This window comes from Empidonax traillii, unplaced genomic scaffold (genome assembly GCF_003031625.1).
Source record: "Empidonax traillii isolate 1590-97213 ecotype Southwest subspecies unplaced genomic scaffold, ASM303162v1 scaffold1273:size490713, whole genome shotgun sequence".
Classification (NCBI taxonomy): Eukaryota; Metazoa; Chordata; class Aves; order Passeriformes; family Tyrannidae; genus Empidonax; species Empidonax traillii.
The window spans coordinates 402,881-426,368 of NW_020956466.1; the positions used below are offsets into that span (position 1 = coordinate 402,881).

Below are 23,488 nucleotides of genomic sequence, written 5' to 3' on the forward strand. Positions count from 1 at the left end.
ATCAGCATCCATTTGTCAAGGCATGTTTCGATCTTCTCCAGTAACTGGAAGGACTTTCTTCTAACAGAAAGTGAAATTGTCTGAGTACTGAAGCATTTTGTCCTCCATTCTTATCAGATATCCTAAGAGTAAGAAACTATTTCCCATAGCTTGCATCACTTCTGTGCTTTTCAAATCATCAGCTGAACTTGGTGCCCCATCCAGCACAGCTGGAGATGAAAGTGTTGGAAGCGATGGGAGTAAGGAGTGGAGGGCTGAAATGCCTGATGGCATCCACAGTTATGCAAAGCACAAACACTGTCGTGCAGACCTGCCTGTATTTGCATTTTCCAACCCGAAAAATGGCTATTCCAGATACAAAACTGGCAGTTTCACTGCCTGCAGGTGATTGATTGCATCTTTTTGTGTCGAATTGCTGGGAAACGGCGCGTTACACATGTGAAGAGGTGAGAAAAAAAAGAAAGAAAACCATTAGGCAGAGGTTAAAGTGGGAATGGAGAACAAATCCATCTGTGCAACCTCTCCCCGTCTCCTTCATGGATAAGGTTATGCCAGAAGGTCCTGTGCTCCCCCAGTGTCAGTCCAGAGCCAGAAACAAATACAAATCAGTCACGTTTGACCTTCTGGTTGTAATATTTGGGGCCTGGACTCAGGCTCCTGCACACCTGCAAAGCACTTGCCGTTCTCCTGGGCGTGGTGGCCCAAAGTGAGTGAAACATTTAGAGCAGAAGCCGAATTTACGAGGTTCCAAAGTATCTGGCCTGGATGTTGTCCAGCGAGGGAGGGTTTCGTTGGGAAACGCCAGTTGGAAAACCAAGCGGAAATGTCCCAGGTTTAGCAGCTCCGCTTCAATCACCGCTCGTGGCTCCAGGGCAAGCCCATCCACGCCAAGTTTCCATGGCTCTCTTGCCGTGGAACCATCAGAGTGAAACCTTGGCAGCTCTCTGCTAACCCGGGGTTGACTCCTGGATCCAGCGCCAGTAACCTGGAAGCCCTGGAGCATCCTGGCTCCAGAAAGGATTTTCTTGTACTTCAGGGCTTCCCACCGCGAGTATGTTAATTTGGGGAACTTTAAGACACTCCAGGTTCCCAGATTCATAAATTCCAAGGATTGCAGGGCTCCCATTGCCTGAACTCCTGTGTTGCTCTGTCCAGGGAGAGCCCAGGGAATGTAGCTGGCCAAGGACTTTTCATCTTCTGTACCCTGTGGCTGGGGAAGCTTGAGGAAGGGGACAGGGGAGACTGCAGATCCATCTAGGGGTGGTTGACTGTTGGCATGGTTGTCTCCATGGATTAGGAAGTGTTTCCACATCATCTGGTAGTTGTCAGGTTTCCAGGGATACATCCCTTTTAGACAAGAGTGTGCACTGGAGGTTCTTAAAATTCATTTTTTTAAATTTATGGTCCCTCGGAAATTTTCATTAATTTTTTTATTGCATCCTTTTTTATTATTATTTTTATTTCTTTTTTTGAAAGAAAACAAATATCAAACACTGAAATTTCCCACAAACCAGGCATCTGGATTTCCAGATAACTCTGTTCCTGAGTATGGATTGGCATGTTCTGCAAAACCCAAGTCTTAACAATTCCATCTCCTCACATTAAAATCATGGGGGGGTTGAGCCACTGGCTTTGTGTAACTGTAGATGATTGAGGATGGGAATTGTTTTAAGGGATGATCTTGTCCCTCCCTTGACTCCAGGTCAGAGAAAATAGATCTGGCATGTAGAATGAGCACACAGTGGAGTATTTCCATTACATGGGAATGTCTGGTTGTCCTGGCGTTATGAAACTGGTTCCAGTGTGCAAATCAGCTTTTGCTGCTTCATATAATTCAGGCAGAATCTGCATCACTACAAGTCAGTTCTGTACAGGGCAAAACTGTTCCCCCCAACAGCAGTGCAAGTACAAACTGTGTGATATAAATTCACCCTCTGTCCAATGCCTAATTAATATCTTCAGCCTTCTCTGCCCCCTCTTTCCCAACAGCCCCATTGTCCCAGTCTAGTACCTGACTTCCTTCATCCTAGAACTCCCCTACACACAACACACCCATCCTCACCCTGCCCTGAAGCTGAGCTGATTGTTTTAGGATGTGAATTGTCCGAGAACATTCTAGCAGATGCTTCCAAGCAGCACAACTTTCAAAGGAGTACAGATTATCCTATGTGTAAGTGAAATGCACGAAGCCAGGGTATATGTTGTTCAGAAGTAATTATTTATCTCTAATACTGGTTAAATATAAAGCCTGATTTGATTCTAATTTCGTGGTGCAGCTGAGTATTGTCACTTTTTAAAAGCATGGTGTCATTCTTGGGATGCTGGAATTTTGCCACCCTCAACCATGGCATGTTTGGCTGTTCCTTGCTTGATTTAGTGACTTAGAAAAAGCTCCAAAATTCTCACCAGACACTTGGAATCCAGTGGGAGAGATGGACACCATCACCATGCACTGCTGTTTGCACAGAAAACCTGCTTGGTCCATGTTTTCAGTAGTGGTTGGACCAGATACCTCCAGAGATACCCAAACTCACTTATTCCATGTCTCTAAAGTCAGATCCAAGTGGAAAACCATATAAATCAGTAAAGCTATAATTGATACAGCTTGTTACACTTCATTATTCCACTCTCAGCCTTTTCTTCCAGCATGTTATGTCCATATCATTCGATAGCTGACTCCCACCTACACCCCAAAATTGCAGAGAAGGGTCTATACCAGTACATTAAATGCCTGGGAAGTCCCCAGCTGGTGAAACCAGCTGGCAGATGACAGCCTTCAAAACAGGTGTGGCTGTGTGCAAGCCACCAGTTGGGAGTGGACCTTGGGAGGTTCCTCTCCCACACCACGCCTTGTGCTGGTTGCACAGGCCAAAGTCATTCCCTGCTGTTTTCATTCAAGGTGTCCCAGTTAGATCCATTTTACACTCCAGGAAGGGGCAGGCCCTGTGTCACAGTTTCCAGCCCCATGGGAAAGTTTTGGATGTCCTGTCTCCTGCCAAGGAGCACAAGGCACTTCTGCGTGGGCACTGGAATCGAGCCTTTCACTCACAAGCAGGTAACTAAATGTAGGTGTCAATTTGTGAGATGAATCCTACCCTTGGAGGCCCCAGTAGTCTGGGTCCCAGCTGTTCTGGCTCATTGAAATCATCTCTCTTATGCTTCTTCTCTGTCATTCAGTGGATTTCCTCCTTTTTAAGAAGGTTTTGTTCCAGTCCAACCATGAAGATTAACGAAGTCTAGTGTTGTGCAAATACTTTCTCCACACTCTGCATATCATTGCCTGTATTTATTCCAACAACTCCACCTTCAAGTGAGCCTTGACTTCATGTGTGTTCCAAAGTCCCTTGCTCGTCCTGTTCTTTGCTGTAGGAGGTAACTGGGATCCTATCCTTGTTTTAAAATGGATATTTATTAATTATCAAGGGAGGACTCTGAGCTGACACTCCCATTTCTTCACCAAAGCAGGGCTCAGAATTTTCAGTCTTTTCATTTGTCCGTGTTTTTCGCCATGGATGGAAAAGGACACATCTGCTGAACAGTTTGCAGCTTTGCTTTCCAGAAGAGAGTTTACTTGGATCCAGGATCAGTCCAGGCTCAACTCCAAGCCCGGCAAGGAGTTCCTCCTTTTCTGCTCAGACGTGGATTTAATGGTATTAGGCAGGGTGTTGATGGTTTATAGCTACTTGTAAGTGGTATTAAAGAGGTTATCAGACCAGGGCAAACACAACTGAGCTAATCTGAGCTTTCAAGCTTGGATAACATTACAAAAAAAATATACACCTGTAAAAACTCATGCCTAAAAATCAGTCATTGGGCAGCCACATGGTTGTGAGCAGTTTGGAACTAAATAAGCCTTACTTTCATGGAAAATTTGTCTGTGGAGTGGAATGATTTGGGCTTTCTGAGTGTAACAGGAGGACACAAAAACACGCAGGGATGGTAGGGAAAGTATCACCTGCAGATATCCAAGGATAAAGGCAGAAGTTTTCAGCTTCATGTACTCCCTGTGGTTTGACCTCCACGTGCAGGAACAGCAGCCCAAACACCTTTTTCTTCACCCCACACCAGATTTTAAGAGCTTGGTTCAGTTAGAAAAGCAAGGGGTTTTTTTAAACACCAAAGGAGTTGTCTGGCTGCAAACAGTAATTGTTACCTTGGGTCATGCCCTCTGAAATTCAGACCAGAGTATCCCAGTGATTCAGTGAGGCCTGATGAATAACTGGGAGGCAGCATCCATTGGCATGTACACTTGGAACAGCTGGGATCAGGGGACTAATCTGCTTTCCTCTGGAGACAAATGCCAGGAGGTCGCTCTGGGTGTCATCAGGCTTATTCCAGCAGAGAGCTCGTCATCCAAGGTGCACTGGGAGTAAATTACACTGATTAAGACACTCCCCAGCAGGGGTGGCTTGGAGGCAGTGGAGACACGTGGCCAGGCCAGTCTCTGCAAAGCCTCTCGGAGCTGCCACTGCATCCTCAGCCTAACAGTCTGTGTGTGATTTTTCACAGCTTCACGTGTCCCCTTTCCAGCCATCCAGGATGAATCCAGCGCTGCAGCTCCAGCTGGAGAGCTGGCACTGAGGAATATGTGTTTGTTGGCCTGCAGTGTTTTTCAAGATATTTGCTGAAAAAGAGCCATCTCTTTTCTCTCACAGTCTTCTTGTGCACAAGGATGAAAGTCTCAGGTTCCAGGCACTGCTCTTGCACACTCACACTCAGGCTTTCAGCCCCTCTCTTTTATATCCCATAAAGTGTTCTGGCCAGTTCACCAGATTTTTTTTTTTTTTTTTTTAGATTTTATTAATATTCATTTTATTTTGGAGAGTGGACCAGCTCTAACTCCCCAGTCTGACTGAGGAGAGCAGTCAGGTTTTGAAAGGATCATCCCTCAAGGATTTCCCCCAGCACCTTGCAGGGAGAGGTCCAGGTGACATTCACCCCAACCAAGTCACAGAGGAGGGCAGCCCATCCCCTCTGAGCCAGCAGGAGGGAAGGGAACCCCTCAAAGACAGAAACAAGGGAGTAAGCACTGAAATCACCCGCAGGTGGGATAAAATAATATCCCAGCTGCTTCTGTGCTACAGTCTTGGGATTTGAGAACTTCTTCATGAGAAAGCCCATATAACCCATGAGGTATCTGACACCTGGAGTCAAAGGATTTGGCTAAAGGTGAAAAAGGCCACAGTAACAATGTCCCTTTACATGGATCTACATATCTAGGCATGGAAGGGTCAGGTGCACTCACCCTGAGAGACATTTGAGGGCAGTTGCCTTGCTTTGTCTGTGGCTTATCTTCATGGGGCTGAGAGAACCTCCTTGGGGGACAACATGAAAGCTCAGCAAAAAGGAAAAAGGTGGAAACACCTTCTGGAGAGGAGTTTTGTGGATGGAATGGAGAAACAAGGGAGTCACCTACCCACCAGCACGAGAAGGAGCAATGCCAGGTGATGGGAGCACTGGGATGAAAAACCTCCCTGCTGCTTGTGGGACTCCAGTGCCACTGAACAACCAGCAGAGTTTGCCAAGTGCTTGCAGGCAGGGCTGCCCTGGGTTTGATTTTCCTCATTTGGGCATGGCCAGGGACAAGTGTGTGTCCTTTGGCACCTGTCCCTGCGAGAGTGAGGCATCGCCGCAGGGATGAAAGCGCAGGAGAGAGGCACTGGCAGCAGATGCTGTTTGCTTGGCCCGACAGGGAACAGGGAATTTTTTGATGGGGATCTTCAGACAGTCTTCCCAGAGAAAGCATTGGGTGTTAGAAGGAGGAGCGAGATACTTATTTATAACAAGCCATTTTTGGTTTTTCGAGGGTTTTTACTTCTCTTGATCTTGGTTGTACATATTCTGCTGGACTGACAGGGAAGGCTCACAGATCAGGAAAAAAGGCATGTTATTATAAAAGCTCGTTTTCATGGGGTCTTGCATCAATACATCTGCTGTTCCAGTTCCTTCAGGGGTCCTTAGAACCACTCCCAGGTGTGTGTCCCACAAATACAAGGCAGTATTAGCAGTCAGAGACCAAACAGCACAAGGACCCCCCAGGCTGCCCCCACCAGCTGTGCCCAGAGCTGCAAAGCAGCTTTAGCAAGTCGCAGAATCATCACACAGTGGTTTGTGTAGGAAGGGACCTTAAAGATCATCCTGTTCCCACCCCCTGCCATGGGCAGGGACACCTTCCACTAACCCAGGTTGCTCCAAGCCCTGTCCAACCTGGTCTTGGACACTTCCAGGGATGGGGCAGCCACAGCTTCTCTGGGCAACCTGAGCCTGTGACTTACCACCCTCACAGGGAAGAATTTCTTCCTGCTATCTAATCTGCACTCAAAGTCATGGACTGATTTCCTCAGCAGCACAAAAAAAAAAAAAAAAAAGCAGCTTTAATGCTGCTGGGACCTGAATGACTCTTCACAGCTGGCTCCGGGCTCTGCTCGTGGCATCCACAAGGTCCTTGAAGACCTTGGCATGTGTGTCAGCTTGCTTTGGGAGGAAGGGCCCAGGAAACCCTCAGTGGTGCTTATTTCTTCCCAGCTTTGTTTGCTCTGGGTAATTACTGACGCACCGAAGGATATTAGCTCTGCATGTGAGGGTGCAGAGAGACCGAGCGCTCTCAAATATCAACACTGCAGTTCACTGTAATTAATTAAATGTTGACATGATCCCCAACAAGCAAAACCTTCATTATGCCCAAATTAAACCCCTTGACACAGATGTTTGAATCGTTGTCGGTCCCCTCTAATTGCGATCAAGTGCACAGAAGTGTAGACACACTTGTGTTGAACCCGGGGAAAGAACTTACAGCAGGGAATAAAGGTCACTGCCATTCCTAATTAAAGCAGTTTCTGGAGCAGACGAAGTGATTTTTAAATAGTTCTTGCCCTTATTGTGCTTTAAGACCCGGGATAACTTTTACACCTCTTCTACATTCAAGACCTACCGCATTTTGGAGAGGAGTTTGCAAGGCTAGAAGGGACTTCTCCGAGGATCCACTGTGATTTACAGACACCTGCAACCCCAAGGGCCTCCTTAAGGATTTCTTGAACTCCCCCATTACTCAAAACCGGTTTTTTTCCCTTAGAGAGACACTCAGCATTAACTCAGGACTGGAAATAACGGAGAGCCCATGCTTCTAGTGATGTTTTTTCCCAGTTGTTTTATATCCTTGCTATCACAGATTACTTCTTTCTTTCCAGAGTAAATTTTATCCTGCTGTAACTCCAAGCCTTTAAATTTTCCCCCATTCTTGGCTAGACTAAAGATGTGTTTGCTGTCAGAAACAGCTTCCCCTGTATTTCACTACAATGCATGAGCAAGTTGCTTCAGTTTCTTCTGGATAATACAAATAGATCAAGACCCTTTAATCACATGTCTAAGCTGAGTTTTCCAGACCTTTGTGTTGTTCTCAGAGCACTTTCTGTCTCCTTGACTTCTTTTCTGCACTGTGGGCACCCAAAAGGGACATGATTTTTCCATATGAGCAACCTCCATTTTTCAGTCTTCTTGGTCTGGTTCATCTGTTCCTGTTCTTGGCTTTTTAATGAACTGATCATGAGTTATTACTGTTAATTCTCCATGACATGTTGCTCCTAGGTGGATTACACGTGTCTTTTTGCCAGCAGCCTTGACAGTCATTCAGAGAGGTGGGTGACTGTAAGAGCAAGTCATCAACTTGTTCCTGGAAGGAAAAATATTCCTCCAAGGAACTAATTCACCAAAATGTTCCCACGTGCTACTGTTCAGGGTGAGCACAAAAATACTGATCCAGAACTGACATTGTTGCTAATATGTGCAATACTGGGATTTATAGTGGCAGCCCTTGTGTTCAGGAGATATTTTCATGCTTAATGCCCATGACTTTAATGAGAGTTCAGTGTGTAACTACCTTTAAAATCTGTGCCATGGCCTTTGTGTCAGGGATGATCACATGACTTAACTTCACCCAGCAGTAGAAGATACTTATCTTTAATTACAAGCAAGTTGATGGTACTGAAGAAGCATATCACTGGTGTTTTCTTAAACAGATGGTTTGAGTTGCCAGGGAAATTGCTCCTTTTGGTGTTTTGAATATCTGCAGGCAATTTGTAGGGGGATCTGCACTGAAGGCAAGCTCAGTCCTGCCTCACAGCAAGCACAGCAAGTGTGGAGCCTCCTTACCCAGCCATAAATTCACGGCACAAAGGTATGACTGAACAACTCTGCTTGAAGACCTGCTGGCCAAGACATCCTGGGGATCCCCTGTAAGCCCCTTGTTGGACCCCCACACTCCCTCCCTTTAGACAGCACTGCTGGTGGAAGGGCACAGGCAAACCAAGTTGTACATGGCATGGATTTTTGTCCCCTTGACGTGAGAAGCCATCAAAGTGCCCCAAGAGGGAGGTGGAAAATCAGAAACTACTTGGTGATGATGGAAGAAGAGAAGATAGTAATTTCCTGGGGTGATTCCTTTCTTGATAGGGGCTGTCCACAAAAGCAGCAGTGGAAAGGCCTCCTAAGGTCACTTGCCCGCAATGAGAACTAAATATGCAAAATTAGCATATCCAAAAGCTAATTAAGAGTCAAACCCATATCAAGGCAGGGAGTGCACCCCATGTCTATTAGTTCTGAGCAGTGAGTGAAGAGCACAGGAGGCAAAGAGACTTGTTTATCTCAGGAAAAGGTGCAAGGCAGACAGATATCTCCTGGGAGATACTCAAATTGCCATGAAAATGGAATGCAAATCTTCATCTTTTCCCTTCAGGAGCAGAGATTAAAAAAAGAACTAGAGATAGGGTTGAGATGGAGTAGGAAGCATGTCAGTGGAGAATGAGCCTCATCACCATAATGAGGCACTTTGAGACACTCATCTCTCCTCAGCAGAGACCCCATTGCCCTGTGCAGGCATCTAAACCAGGCAGTGCAGCATGGTTTTTGCATTCTCTCTCCTGAAATGTCTCCTTATAACTCCACGTGGCTGTAAAGCTTAAACAAAACCACCCTGATACGATTGTTGGTCTGCTGCTGCGTTTCTTGGTCCTTCCAGCATTGTCTTTGAGCTTGTCCCATGCCTGGATAGACAACCAGGAAGCAAATTTTTGCCTCTTGCATTGTTTTACTTTCTGTTCAGCCATGGCATCCCAGGGGATTTCTCAGGTAACAGAAAATGTTGGTAATCTGGGTTTTCTGGGCTTGTCATCCCTTCCCACTGTCAAGTCCTGCACGTCACCCCATCATCGTTCATAGGTTGGAAAAGACCTCCAAGATCATCAGCTCCAAGCTTTGACCAAAAGGGATCAGGGCCAGGTTTTTAGCCATGTGCTTGGAATTGCCACAGCCAGACCCTCCCAAAGAGGGATCTGCATGCAGGTACATCCCTCAGCTCTGCTGCCCGCTGCACCATGTGCCGGCCAAAGCCACCCCAGGGTCTGTGCTAAGGGCCTGGGTGCCCCTCAGGTGAAATCTGGTCCCTTGTGCTGTCCCTGTTTGCTGTACCCAAAGAGTCGTGGCTTAAGTGCATCAAGAGCAACCTGATCTAGTGGGTGGCATCCCTGCCCATGGCAGGGGGACTGGAACTAGATGGTCTTTAAGGCCCCTTCCAACCCAAACCATTCCACAATTCTGTGATTCTGTGCACTGCTGCTCACATCAGACAGATGACATCACCCTCCCTGTGGAGATGGTGGAAAGGACTGAGTAATTGGGATCCTGCACGGGCAACCAGTGCAGCATTAAACAGGAGGCCTTATCCCTTCAAGTTAAGGGCTTCAGGAACTGTTGGGAGTGATGAGGATGTTGTTATCTCACCACTCCTGTTATATTTTTGGAGCCCTGTTCCACTGACCCATTGTTTTCTGAGAGGGGGGAAAATGTCTCTTTTTGAAGTGCCGTGTTTTCAGAGCTTCATATCAGCTGAAAAGTGCCTGGGGCGACACAGACCAACTCTCTGCTATCTCCCCTGAATATTTCCAGGTTGGGGGAGAAGACGGAAATGCGATTTTTTTTTTTTTTTTTTTAAAGTTTTCGTCTTGATGCAGAAAAAAAAAAAAAACCATAAAGAAAGAGAAAGCGAGCGATGAGAAACTGTGGATTTTTCCATGCAAGCTGAAGCCAAAAGGGCTGTGCCTTGGAGCCGAGCGCGGAAACAGGGCAGGCGTCGGAGGAGGATTTTCCCCTCCGAGCCTGAAAAGAAACCAGAAGTTGGCTGCCTGGCTGGTCTCAAACAGCCTCTCCTGAGCCTGTGAAACCGGTCACAATTTTTCATCAGAGCTAGAAATATCAACCTCACCCCTACCCCCCCCCCAATCCTTTCTCCCCCACCCTTTCCTCCGTGACGCCACAGCGCCCGTGTCCGGCGGTTCGGCTCTCTGGAGGGTGCTGGTCAGGATCCCTCAGAGCCAGCAGGGCTGGCAGGGGGGGCACGGGCTGCAGTGCCAGGCTCCGTGGCCAGTGACGTGCTGTCTGCCCAGTTCTGAGAGAAACAGAATGTCCTCGGGGCTGGCACGGTGGAAATGTGCTGAGGAAGCTCCCACACTTCCCCTCGATAGCGTGCTTTCCAAGCGCTGACAATCCCGCCACTGGAAGGTTCTCCAGGCTGGGAGCCACCAAGAATTCCCAGCAATCAGTAAACCTTCCACTGTGTCATTTTTCCCAGCTCAGTGGTGTCGCCTGTGTTCAGGTCCTGGCAACACTCACCCGTCCAAGGTGAGTTCTGCTCACCCTGAGCTGTAAATTAAGGTCTGGGGTCACGTTCTGGGTAAGGATTTTTCTCCTGAGTTGAGTTGGGCCCAATGAAAAATTGCCTTTTTCCTCTGCGCTGCTCAGATCTGGCCTCGCTGTACATGGAATGCCATGTGTTCCCAGCAGGATTCAGCCCTTCCAAGGCCTACCCTGCAGCCAGATCTGATCTACATATTTACGAGCTTGTAAACAGGACAGGGCGGGTGAGTTCACATTCTTAGAAAACCAAGTGCAGAGAAAAGAACTTCTGAGTTGGAAAAACAAAGAGAAGTCTTGGGTCCGACCCAGCAAACACAGTGGTTTTTCCAAGACTTGGATGGATTGCTTGAGAACCATTCCCCACCATTCCTTTCCGACAGGATTCCTCAAGCTTACTCTTTTGTTTGGGGGAAAAAAACGCTCATTCCCAGTGTTTCTAACCAGAGTGGAAGAGGCAGCTTGATAGAAAAGGGACATTTTATCTTGGAGGTGAGTGGAAGCCAGGCTTCTGTTTGCAGCAGTCACTGAGGAACAGCAGTTCCTTGCAAAAGGAGGTTTAGGGAAGCTGTTAAAGGCAGAAGGTGGTTGGAGGGCTCACCACAAAAGGTCACTGTCAACAAATGCAAGAAGTAGTCTAGAACAGTAGTGGTTGCCAGATCTTGATAGTCCATGAGGGCCTGGTAAATGATTCATGGACAGCCAGAGTGCAAGGCAGCCAGGCAGCAAAAAAAAAATGAGGATTAACAGTTTTTCAGAGAATGACAGAATGGTTTATGTTGGAAGGGACCTTAAAAACCATCTAGTCTAATCCCCTGCCCATGGCAGGGACATCTTCCACTAGACCAGGTTGTTCCTTATCCAACCTGGCCTTGAACACTTCCAGGGATGGGGCATCCAAAGCTCCTCTGGGCGACTGGTTCCAGAGCCTCACCACCCTCTGAGGAAAGAACTTCCTCCCAACAACTGATCTAAATCTCTCCTTTTTTAGATCAAAAACATTTCCCCTTGTCCTACCACTATCTGCCTGTGTAAAATCAATGCCTGTGGCTGTGTTTTTGCCCAGGAGACGTTCTACTCGCGTCTTACACCGGCAGAGACGGCGTCATTCAGCTCTCCCATGAATGCTTCCCTTTCCCTGAGGGCTGATCATCCTGGCTGTGGTACCCAGAGGCGCCTCGTGCAGAGTAGAGACCCCCCAACCTCGGACGCAGCGCGAGCGTCGCGCTCGGGATGCTCCCGCTTGGGGGATCGGAGAGCCACGGGAATGCTCCTCTCTGAGTGTCTCCAATGGCAAGCTTAGCATTGCCCTGGAGGGAACCTAGCAACCCCACAAGGCCACTGTGTCCATTCACATCCCGAGCCAGATGGAAATTTTCTTTTTAGAGGCTGCCCCGAGCGTGTTTCCTCTGCTGAACCATCCGGGCAGGAATCTCGCTGTGGTCTCTCACATCAGCACATGGATTCCAGTCTCCTTTCTGCTCAGACAGCAACACAAGAGCTCTTGACATGTGAATTGGTTACCCTGACTTTTTTCCTTCTCTCAGGAGATTTTTTTTTTTTTCTTCATTTGCTTCTGGTAAATAAGGACCTTCCTGATATCTCCCTTTGGAGATGTCAATCCTTGCCTTTTTTTTTTTTTTTTTTTTTTTTTTTTTTTTTTTTTTTTTTTTTTTTTTTTTTTTCTCCTTTTTTCCTAGTTTTATTTATGTCCTTTTGCTGAGTCTCATGATTCTACGATTTGTTTTCAAGTCCCCTTGGGGGCTGCAGTCAGGCTATTATTTGTGAATCATTAAGGAACAGGCAGTTGGATGCACATTTATCTTTCCCAAGCGTAAGAAACACTAAAAAAAAAAAAAAAAATTACCTCTAAGGGAGTCTGTACTAAAAGTCAGATGTAAAAATCCTACATCTTTGTCTTCTCTTTAATTTTGTGACTAATTTCAAAGGCCATCTTCCTGCTGACCCTGCTCTATTCAGCACTGCCTGAATGCCCTGAATCTGCTTCCCAGCCCTTCTTGGAGGATGAACCGAGCAGCTAAAAAGGCTATTCCAGGGCAGGGGAGTGCTGAGGTGAGTTAAAGGACAGCTTGGTTTGAGGGCATTGAGAGGACAATGTCTAACACCAAGCTTGGGGCCATCAGGCCCTCTGTGCAGTCTAGTGGAAGGTGTCCCTGCCCATGGCAGGCAGTTGGAATTAGATGGTCTTCAAAGTCCCTTCCAACCCAAACCATTCTGTGATTCTCTCCTGAAAGCATTGCCTTAACCAATTAAAAGATTTATTATAGAGTGAGCTCGGTTTGCAATATCCAAGTCTAGATCTGGTTTCAAAATCTCTTTCCCTTTCCTCTTCCTTGTCCTGCCTGAGCAGAGTCCACAGAGCTCCTGATAAAAGTCAAGAAGCAGAAAAAACTCCTCATAGAATCACAGCTTGGAATGGACCTCAGGGATCATCTGGTCCAACCTTTCTTGGCAACAGCACAGTCCAGACAAGATGTTCCAGCACCCTGTCCAGCTGAATCTTAACAGTGCCAAACACTGGGGAATCCACCACTTCCCTGGGGAGATCATTCCAATGGCTGATTGCTGTCATGCTGAAAAATTGTGTGCAGTAGGAATATCCCCAGGGGTGAGTTGTGCCCATTGCCCCTCATCTTTTCCATGTGACTTGTTGTGAAAAGGGAGTCACAACCTCTCTGTAGCTGCACGGTGATACAGCCTCCCCTCGGCCTTCTCTTCTCAAGGCTTAGTAAACTCAGTTCTTAGCCTTTCCTCACATGGCAGCTTCCCAATGCTTGGATCATCCACAGTCTGGACCCTCTCCAGCCTTTCCACATCTTTTTTTTTTTGCATAGTGGGGGCCAAGACTGAACACAGTGTTCCAGGTGTGGCCTCAGTAGAGTGTGACTATGACTCTTTATCCCCTTGCAGACCGTGGTATCAACCCCTTTGCAGTATCAGGCCACAATTTCTTAGTTATTCCTCTGTTTTAAGCATGGCTTTCTTCTTTAGAGGTCTCTCATGAAAGATGGAAGATGGTGTATTCCATTCAGGGCAAGGAAAGTTTAGTGCGTGGGACATCCAGGTCCTCGGAAGGAGGATGCAGTGAATAAAATTACCTTCTGGGGATTTACTGCTGCTTCTTTCAGCTGTGAGTCCCCAAATGGGGGGTCAGTGCCTTCCCAGGAAAGATGGCATGTAATAGATTTGGGATTGTTCAGCCTGGAGAAGAGAAGGCTTTGGGGTGACCTAATTTTGGCCTTCCAGTACCTGAATGGAGCTGATAAGGAAGATGGAGAGAGACTATTTACCAGAGCATGAAGTGACAGGGCAGGGGGAAATGGCTTCAAACTGACAGGAAGTAGATTTAGATTAGATATTAGAAAAAAATTCTTCCCTGTGAGGGTGGGGAGACCCTGGCACAGGCTGCCCAGAGAAGCTGTGGCTGCCCCTGGATCCCTGGAAGTGTTCAAGGCCAGGTTGAACAGGGCTTAGGGCAGCCTGGTCTAGTTGCCCATGTCAGGGAGTGGAACTGAATGATATTTAGATGATATTCCCTTCCAAAGGAAACCATTCTAGGATTCTGTGACTGAACCTTCTTTGAGCTCCCTCACCTGTCCATAATCATGTCACATAAGCACATTCCCGGTGCTATCCAGCAAGTCTAGCTACGCTTGGCTCAGGAATCAAGCTAACTACTTAGATGTCAGCTATGCTGTTAAAAAAAAAAAAAAAAAAGGGAAAAAAAGCCAGTTTATGGTCACAACCCCCCAGAACAAGGACTGTAGAGCAGACCAGAGCAGACTAAGTACTTTGTAGGACCTTGCCCAAAGCCTGTCTTGTGCCCCATGCAGTGCCCCCGTGGTCCTACCACATAATTACTCTCCTGTGGAGTTGTGAATCTCTGGAAGAGCAGGGGGTGTTGTGTGGGAGCCCACCAGGGTGGATCTGCAGTCTGAAGCAGATGCTTTGCATTTCATGCCCTGTGATGTGGCACAAGGGCATATGGAGGTAGTTAAGGGTGCAGAGCCTGCTGGGGCAGTGTTGGGGGGCAGCACATTGGAGTCTTTATGTTCTTTTGAGGGTGGTCTCTGGAGTGAAGTGTTCCCTGGCCCACATTTATCTGGAGGGGTCTGTCTGGATCATGCTAAAGGAATTAGCACCGTGCACAGTCCAAGACTCGAAATTACCTGCGAGGTTTCTGACAGGTAATAGTGTAGATGTATCTGTGAGGCCCTTCACTGTCACCCTTCACTGGTGAAATTCTCCCAAGTGGTGAAACTCCTGTCCTGCACAGGAGAGAAACAAATGATTGGGAAGCTTTGGAAGCTCCTGAGAGAGGATCAGACAACCAGATACCCTAAGGGTGAAATCCATCAGGTGTTCAGGTGTAACCTTGGGTTGCCATGATGTGGTTGCCCATGAGCCAGGATCATCTGAAGCCTGGTGTGATCCATCTGCAGGCTTTCACTTAGGATGAGATGGATCACTCCATTCTCACCACAAGATCCATCATCTAAACCACTGAGCCCAAGGACCTGCTCAGGTATCTGAATTTAGTTGGGTGATTCACATGAGAGACCCCACAGTTTTCAGGAAATTTGATGCCTCAGAAACATCCTCCTGGCAATGGATCCCACCAGTGGTCCAGATTCCCAGGATTGCCTTGAGACAAGCTCCAGTGTGAGATTTGAGGGGAGTGGAGGGAGATTTCACTCAAAGTCCTACTGATGTGCTGCAGCTTAGGGGAAAGCTTTGGAGACATCACTAGGACCATACTCCTGGAGGTGGGGGGACGGGTTTGGGGGCCACGGATTAGACCAGCAAATGATGAGAACAAGGCTCTGCTGCATTATCCTTCTCTTGTAGACAGGCAAAACATGCTCAGACCCCAACTTTGAGATTCTGCTTGAGAGGGATGATGTTTTTCAGAGCCCTTGACACCCCCCAGGATGATCCCTCCTGCCTTTTCAACCACCCCAGATTAAACCTGGTCCCCAGAACACCACAGGCTTATCACCCACCCCCTGGGGACCCCACACTCCAGGTATCACACCCCACCATGAGCTCTGGCATGGCCTGGGACAACACTGGGACAGTCTAGAGTGCCAGCAATGATCAGGGCAGTGGTGGCTTCTCCCTGCCTTTCTTCTCAGGGTGCAGGATTGGAGCAGGCAGGCGATGCCTGCGCGCAGGGAGACACTCAGGCAGCTCATCTGGGCTTTCACTGCAAGGCTGCTGCTTATCTGTGACACTGTTTGTGGGGTGGGCTGGAAGGCTCACAGGCCTGAGGAATTCCACCCGATATCCCAACGCCATCGTCCTCCAGGGAGAACGCCGGAGCCGCTGTGGACACGCTGTCCCCCTCCCTGCGCCAAGCAGCTCTTGGATCCATCCTGGGAGGGCAGTGAACTCCCTCATCCCTCCAAGACACACCACCAGCTGCAGGGAGGTGTTAACCCTCTAAGGGCCCTGCAAATACCCAGTAGAGGTGGTCAGCAGAGGGCGGGGGAGAAGGCTGGGAGAGACTGGTGGGAATCTGAGGCTCCCAGTCACACACACACAGGCAGAAATCCTTGCGGATATCCAGCCCACTCCCCCATAGCTCAGAGCTGCATCAGAGGGATTATCCATCATAGAGGGCTGGGAAGGAGCTGGCAGGGAGAGAGGCCGCCTGGGTAGTGAGCAGAAAGGGGCAGTTCATGATTACTTTGGAATAGATTTAATTAGTTTACTTTGTGAGAGAAAAAGAAGGAAGAGACAGAGGTTCGGTTTGGATCAGATGTAAGGAAGAAGTTTATTACAATGAGGGTGGTAAAACACTGGCACAGGTTACCCAGGAAGGTGGTAGGTGCCCCATCCCTGGAAGTGTTCAAGGCCAGGTTGAATGAGGCTTGGAGCATCCTGGCCTAGTGCAAGGTATCCCTGCCCATGGCAGATGGGTTGGACCACATGATCCTGAAGGTCCCTTCCAACCCAAACCATTCTACAAATCTGTGATTCTGTGATTTTATGACTCTGTTCTTTGGCCAGGAGAGCCCAGAGTGAGCTTCAGCAGCTACAGTACCTCCTGTGTCAGGGCTTTTCCTATACCAACTGCAATCCTCTCGGCTTGCTCCTGATACATCCCGAGGGAGTCTTTAAACCCCTCCGGAGTCTTTGAGGCCACATTCAGGAGAAGCTCGAGCAACGAGACACCTGTCCCCACCACAGTGCTAATCCTATACACGGGTTTCTGGAGCTTCCTAACTCAAGAACACACTGATTGGCAACTTGGCAGATTTTATTTTCCATGAGTTCAGCCAACCAGCTTTAAGGATCCACAGCCTCCAGCTGCAGCTGAGCAACGTGCTGTGAGATGTAAGGTACTGTCTCCTGTAAGGTCCAGCTCTCCACAAGCTGTTTCTTTCCAAGCCCATCTCTCATACAAAGTCCACACCGAGCAACAGCAACACCCTTGCCAGCGTGAACTTCCCTGCTGGTCCTCGCAGTTCCAAGTTCACGGTGGGACAGCACTGGGGCACGACTTTGCCACTGTGTTTTTCCCACCTGCTCTCACGTTTGCAGCGTTTCTGTGCCATGGACCCTTCAGGACGTGCTGTAAAGCAGGGACCTTTTAAAACAAAGATGCCCTTGCCAACTGCAGCAGAGAGCAAGCCTGCTCACGGATTCTGGCTGTGCACTGGGAGCCAGGGCCAGAATTTAGATTGGACTGGCTCCATTTTCGTTAGTGAATTTGTCTTTTTTTCTTGTTTTGCTTTATTTTTTAAGCACTGAACACTGGGACCAGCAACTCTCCAAACAATCCGGTGATATCACCTTCTAGTGAGTCATGGGGAGGGCAGGGTGGAGAAGTGCAGGCAAGGAAAGATCATGAGATTGTGCTAGCTCAAACAGCCCAAAAAAAAATGGGATATGTATTTGGATATGTGGAGGAGAGATTGCATTCACTAGTCACCCATTACACAACGTCACAGCATTGGGGAGCATGCCCATGGCTCCAGACATTTATACCTGGCTGCTTCTTTCCCAGATATGAGCAGGGTGACCAGGAATAACTAGGGGAAAAAAGTATGAACACATCCTTCATTGCCTCAACTTTTGAGCCACCAAAAAAAAGAAAGTTTAATCATCAGATCATGTTAAACCTGTGACTTCAGTCACTTTGCACGGTGCAAACAGGCTTTCCCTGAGCTCACCTGCAGCTTTCCTAATTTCTTAATGGTCCTGATGATAATTATTCAGGGTTACAACAGGATCTTCAACCCTTGCTCAGACCCAGCTCTATCACTAGGATTCAGATTCTGCCAAGTTGTGAAACGATCCTTATAAAATGATGAAAGGGATAAAGTCCCCAAATGGACTTAATAACACTCAGCATTGTTATTTGTAGTTTTTATTTATGAGAAGAAGACAAAGTCCTCAGCAGGATCTCCACAAGCCAACATGGAGCCTTCCCCACAAGGCAGTGGAAAATAGAGAGGATGAGGCTCTGCATCCCACCCTACCTGGGAGCATCCTGCACTGAAGCACAACCAGGATCCTCCATCCACCAGGAGAGGGAGAATCACTGGGCAGGCTGCCAGGGTGGAGAAAGGGCACCTCAGAGGTCTGTCCCTACTCCCCAGCTTGTCTCTGTATTGGATTTGGTTAGGTTGGATGGAGGCTTCCCTGCTGAGAGCACTACCCTCCAAAACAGCAGTGCTGTTCAGGAACAAGCCAGGTCTCCATTGTCCTCTCCCTGTGAGGGCTCTGGGATCTCAGGTGCTCCAGCATGGCAGGAGGTTGCTGGATCCCAGCACAAATGCTGTGGGGAGTGTCAGTGCCCACTAAACCAACAGCACTCAGAGGCTGGATGTCCCCAAGGTGGGTGTCACAGCCTCCTCCTTTGGAAAGGACACCAGGCTTTGCCAGGAAGTGTGGAGCTGGATGCCCAGGAGAGGTGCCCAGAGGGCTGATTTTGAGTGAGTAGGAGGAGCTCCTCTTTGAAACAAGACCAGGTTTCACTCTTTTGCTGTGCCACAGGTCCTACAGTAATTGTTCTTCTTGGTCTTTTTGATATTGTCCTATTCTGGCTTTGATGCTTTCGGGGCCAGATCATCAGAAAGTGCTCTTACACTGAGATATCAGGTTAAAGTGCTGGTGCATCACTCTGTGTTGCTGTTCCTGATCTTTTACTCTTGTTTTCTATTTCTGGGCCTTGGACACATCTTTCTGTGATTCCTGAGCTCTTCAAGTGTCCACCACTCAATACTTCCTTCCACACATTCTAACATTTATGCTCCTATACAGTAATTCTTACAAACCTCAGCCCAAAAACACTCCCTCCCTCAAAGTGTCGTCGCATATTCACGTACATGAAAGCAAGAGCCAGCTTCCTCCATTCTTTACTCACTCCCTAAATAAGACCTCCCAGCCCCTCCTTGGGTGCAGCCTCCCAGGGCACATCAGAAGAGCCCGTACAAATTTACCAGCCCAGGAGCTGTTCTGAGGACTCCCTGCCTGGTTCTGTCCCTCCCAGAGATGGGGAAACTGTGGCTGCACTCAGGGCACTGTCCCTTGCAGGGGGCACGCTGATTTGCATGGCAATGAGGATGGTAATGAGCCCCTTGTCTTCAGATGTACACGGGGTTCTGGCGGGTGAAAACCAGGCCAGAGTTGAAATTCAGACGATTCGCGGCTTCTCTTTCCATTCAATTTGTGTTTTGTATCTGGATGCAAAAGACAAAGCAGGTAGTACAGAGGCTGAACTGTGCAATGGACCGCTAAACTCTGGGTGTAAGTTATTATTTGAACAACCATCAGGCCGTTTAAGCAAGCACCAATCTCTTAAGTAGCCTGGCTCAAGCAGTAATTACTAGCTGAATTTCAAAAGAGACCCTTCTTTTATTTGCTTTGTTACCATAGCTTTTTGTTTTCTTTTCCTCACTCTTGAAGCTAAAAAAAAAGCTCCTCTGAGAACCCAGTGTGCTTCGAACAGGGTTCACAACAGCACTGTGAAGGAGTTCATGGTAATTAGCCCCTTTCTGCAGTGGGGAAACTGAGGCATGAAACGTCACCATGACAAGGGAATGAGCAGGGTTACATGTTTAGTGAAGTCCTTCACCTGCCTTGCTCCCCAGCACATGGAGTTACGGCAGGATCAAGCTGGGACAATGCGATGTTGAAGGGCTGAGAGCCAGGGATTGCCTTGCAGAGAGCTCAGGGCTCTGGGTAAAGGCTGGTCCCCAGGTGGAATCAAAACATCACAGAATTATAGGACTGTTTGGGTTGGAAGGGATTTAAAGATCACCTGGTACCACCCCCCTGCCATGGGCAGGGACACCTTTCACCATCCCAGGCAGCTCCAAGCCCCATCCAACCTGGCTGGGGTTTGGAATGAGATGATCTTCAAGGTCCCCTCCAACCCAAACCATTCTGTGGTTCTGTGATTATTGCTCCCTTCAAAGCCACTGACTACACCACCAGCAGCTGCTCATTAAGCTGCAAATGCCATTGATTTCCATGAAGTCCGTGGCATTCCCAGCACAGAGATGTCATTCCTGCTTCCTGCCCTTGTCCAGTGCCTCCTCCAGCACATATTGGCGGCCAGCATGGACTCCAGCCTGGCTGGGGTTGGCCTTCAGCAGATGTTTAAGCTTCATGGCCACCTCTGTGCTTTCCCTGCCCAACCATCATAAAATGCTGGGATCTGTCTGTCTCCTCTCATGTCCCCATGATGGAACAGCCCACATACCTAATGTTGAGTTCTGGCTGTAATTTCTCCACTTCTTAGGGATGGGTGGAAGGAAGTTTTACTGGAACCAGCACTCTGAGTTTCCTGGATGATGGTTTTCCTCCAGAAAACAGCCTGGGGAGCTTTTATGCAGTGTCAGTCACGAATTTCTGGCTCCTGGCACCTGTTTTACTGTTTTGACACCAGGCTTCTTAGCTCAGGGAAAATAATAATGATATCCAGAGTTAATGTTATTTACTAAAATACAAATTAACGCTCAGTCACATGGCAAGATTTGTCATCCAGAGCTAAAATTAAAAGAAATTAAGGCTGACTCAGAAAGTTATTTCAGATCTGAGTGGGGAATACTGAGTGTTGAGGCCATGTGGGAGCAACACTGACATCTTCTGGCCCCATGAAAAATCTCCAGCTTTTCCGCCAAGAAAATTGCTGGGAAACTCCACAAAAACCTAAATACGGGTTGGGTGGGCAAAAGGGTTTTCAAGTGGGAGGGACAGTGCTTTGTGGCAGTGGATATTATCTGAGCCCACGCTAACAGCCCACCTTAGCATGACTGAGAATTTGAAGGGAGGGTGCGTGACACTGATGATCCAAAATGAACAAGTGGAGGAGTTGAAGGGGTGTTGCTCTACTCTCAGTGCAGGTGGCAGGCTGTGTCCAAACTTTCAGGCTGCAGTGGAAGGGCAATATGTAGGAAGAGGCAGGCACTAAGAACTGATCCATGCAAAGCAAACAACTTTTCTTGCAGTGGGGGCTAAGAGAGTCCTGCCAAAAATACAGTATTACCCATCACACTCTCAGGCACAGGGTGTGACTCTTGGGGATGGTCCTGTGCAAGGCTAAGAGCTGGACTCGATAATCTTTGTGGGTCTCTTCCAACTCAGCATAATCTGGGATTCTGGGATCATTATCACTGCAGGGTCGATGCCTTCCAATCCTGCAGAGGCCAGATCTTCCCTCTGGTGACAATGGCATTCCAAGTCAAGGACCTAACAGTGGAATCATAGAATCACAGAGCAGCTGGGGTTGGAAGAAACCTTAAAGGTCATCCAGTTCCAATTCCCTGCCATGGGCAGGGACACTTTCCGCTAGCCCAGTTTGCTCCAAGCCCCATCCAACCTATCCTTGAACACTTCCCAGGGATGAGGCAGCCACAGCTTCTCTGAGAAACACGTTCCAGTGTCTCTCCACCCATCACACCTCCAGTCTCTTCCACACGCCTCCACCTCTCCCAGGTTGGATTCACCACCACCCTCGCTCCCCCATGCTCCCGCCCCCCTTCCCCTTCCTCTAACCGTATTTCTTTTAATCTCTCCCAAGGCTCTTTCTTCCCGTCTCTGAAGCCCTCCGAAATTGTCTTCAAGATCATCTTCTGGCTGGGGTACTTCAACAGCTGTGTGAACCCCATCATCTACCCCTGCTCCAGCAAGGAGTTCAAGCGCGCGTTCATCCGGCTGCTCAAGTGCCAGTGCCACCGCAGGAGACGGCCCATCTGGCGCGTCTACGACCACCACTGGAGAGGGGCCTCTGTCAACAGCTCGGTGCAGGACTCTGAGACAGACCTGAGGCCCAGGATTAACACCCTGAACAGCTCCTTCATATTTAACTCCTCCTTCCAGGAGAGAGCCAGCAAGAGGCGAACGCTCAGCTTCAAGGGCTGGAAGATGCTCACTCCTTTCCAGAAGCCGGCGTCCACCCAGCTGAAGGAGAAGATGAACAGCCTTTCTAACAAAATCCGGGGTGGCTCCAGCAAAGGGGGGGTGACAGCCACCTACAAAACAGAGGTGGAGTCTGTCTCTATTGGGATCCCTCACGATTTCACGGAAACCATCGACTATCAAACCCATGACTTAACAGACTGCTGTGGGCTGAGAGAAACAGATATTTGAACCCTCTGGGACAGCTGTCGATGGTTTCTTTAGAGGTATCCAGCAGAAATGTGGAGGGATACCACCTGTGGGTCTGTCAGGCAGACTGGAAGCAGCAATCAGGTATAAAACGCAGTTGCCCAAAGGTTATCCAAAAATCCCCCATGTGGAGCTCAGCCCCTTCTGTGGGATTATGGGTTCCTCAAATAAGAGCCAGTGGCATGTCCCATTTTAACGAGGGGAAGATGTGGAGTGGATATGGCCTTAGGAGAAGAGCTGTCTCCCTCCAGGGGATGGTTGTCTTTGACTTTGGAAGAAGCTGTGCAATTAAGGGAAACCAGGATGTCTCCTTTGCCTTAAAAACATCGTTGTGAAATCTAATGGAAAGATGAAACCCCAAAAGATGCCAACCCTGCCTTAGCCCACGTGGTCACGTTTCCACCCAGAGGCAGCATCCAGGAGGGACACTGCCGAGCAGCAGCTGGCAGCAGATCCTTTGGATGGTGGGTTGGGAGCTTGTAGGTCTGCAGGGCTGGACAGGACCTCCAGCCGAGCCCTTGGCTCTGGAGGATGAGCAGACGGGGTATTTCCAAGCAGAGCGGGGGGATCCTGGCTCTCAGTCATCACCTCTGCAGTGACCACAGCTTTGCCCCTTCCACATAACCTGGTTTTAGGCCAGAGGAGGAGCCCAGATGCGTACACAGGGTGTGCAGGTCTCTCTCCTCTAATTCCAGCCTGTGAAGCATTTCCCATTTCACCTTCCAGTGAAACACTTGCAATCCCCCTTGCTTTAGTGCTCATCCGTCTGTGATACAGAGTGAAACTGGCTCCTTTTGGTGTCAGTCATCCCCAACCTCGTCTGTCCCCCTCTTGCTCTAGTTGTTTCTCTCAAAAAACACAGGATAAAAATGCACCCCGGGAGCTTCACTCAGGACGAGAGGAAATGGCCTCAGGTTGCGCCAGGGGAGGTCTAGGTTGGATATTGGGAAAAATGCCTTCACTGAGAGGGTGGTCAGGCATTGGAACAGGGGAGTGCTGGAAGTTGGTTTTTTTTTTTTTTCCAGTAAGGGTTGGGGTTTTTTTCCCTGCTCACAGCCCTGGAGTGTGAGCACCCCTCAGGAGGGCACCGTGGTCTCCTCTGGGACACTCAGGGAGTTGGGGCCATGACAGGCCCACCTCGACCAGGCAACTCAGAAGGTGG

The 23,488-nt window shown here is 48.5% G+C and overlaps 1 protein-coding gene across 1 annotated transcript in view; it reads left to right on the forward strand.

The window, feature by feature from the left end:
• The window catches only part of ADRA1D (adrenoceptor alpha 1D), a 41,898-nt gene extending 18,636 nt beyond the window's left edge, over nt 1-23,262 (forward strand). Inside the window, exon 2 of the mRNA XM_027906298.1 lies at nt 21,740-23,262. Coding sequence (XP_027762099.1) covers nt 21,740-22,308 — 569 coding nt within the window. The 3' untranslated portion in view covers nt 22,309-23,262. The remainder of the gene's footprint in view (nt 1-21,739) is intronic.
• Nucleotides 23,263-23,488: the final 226 nt, after the last annotated feature.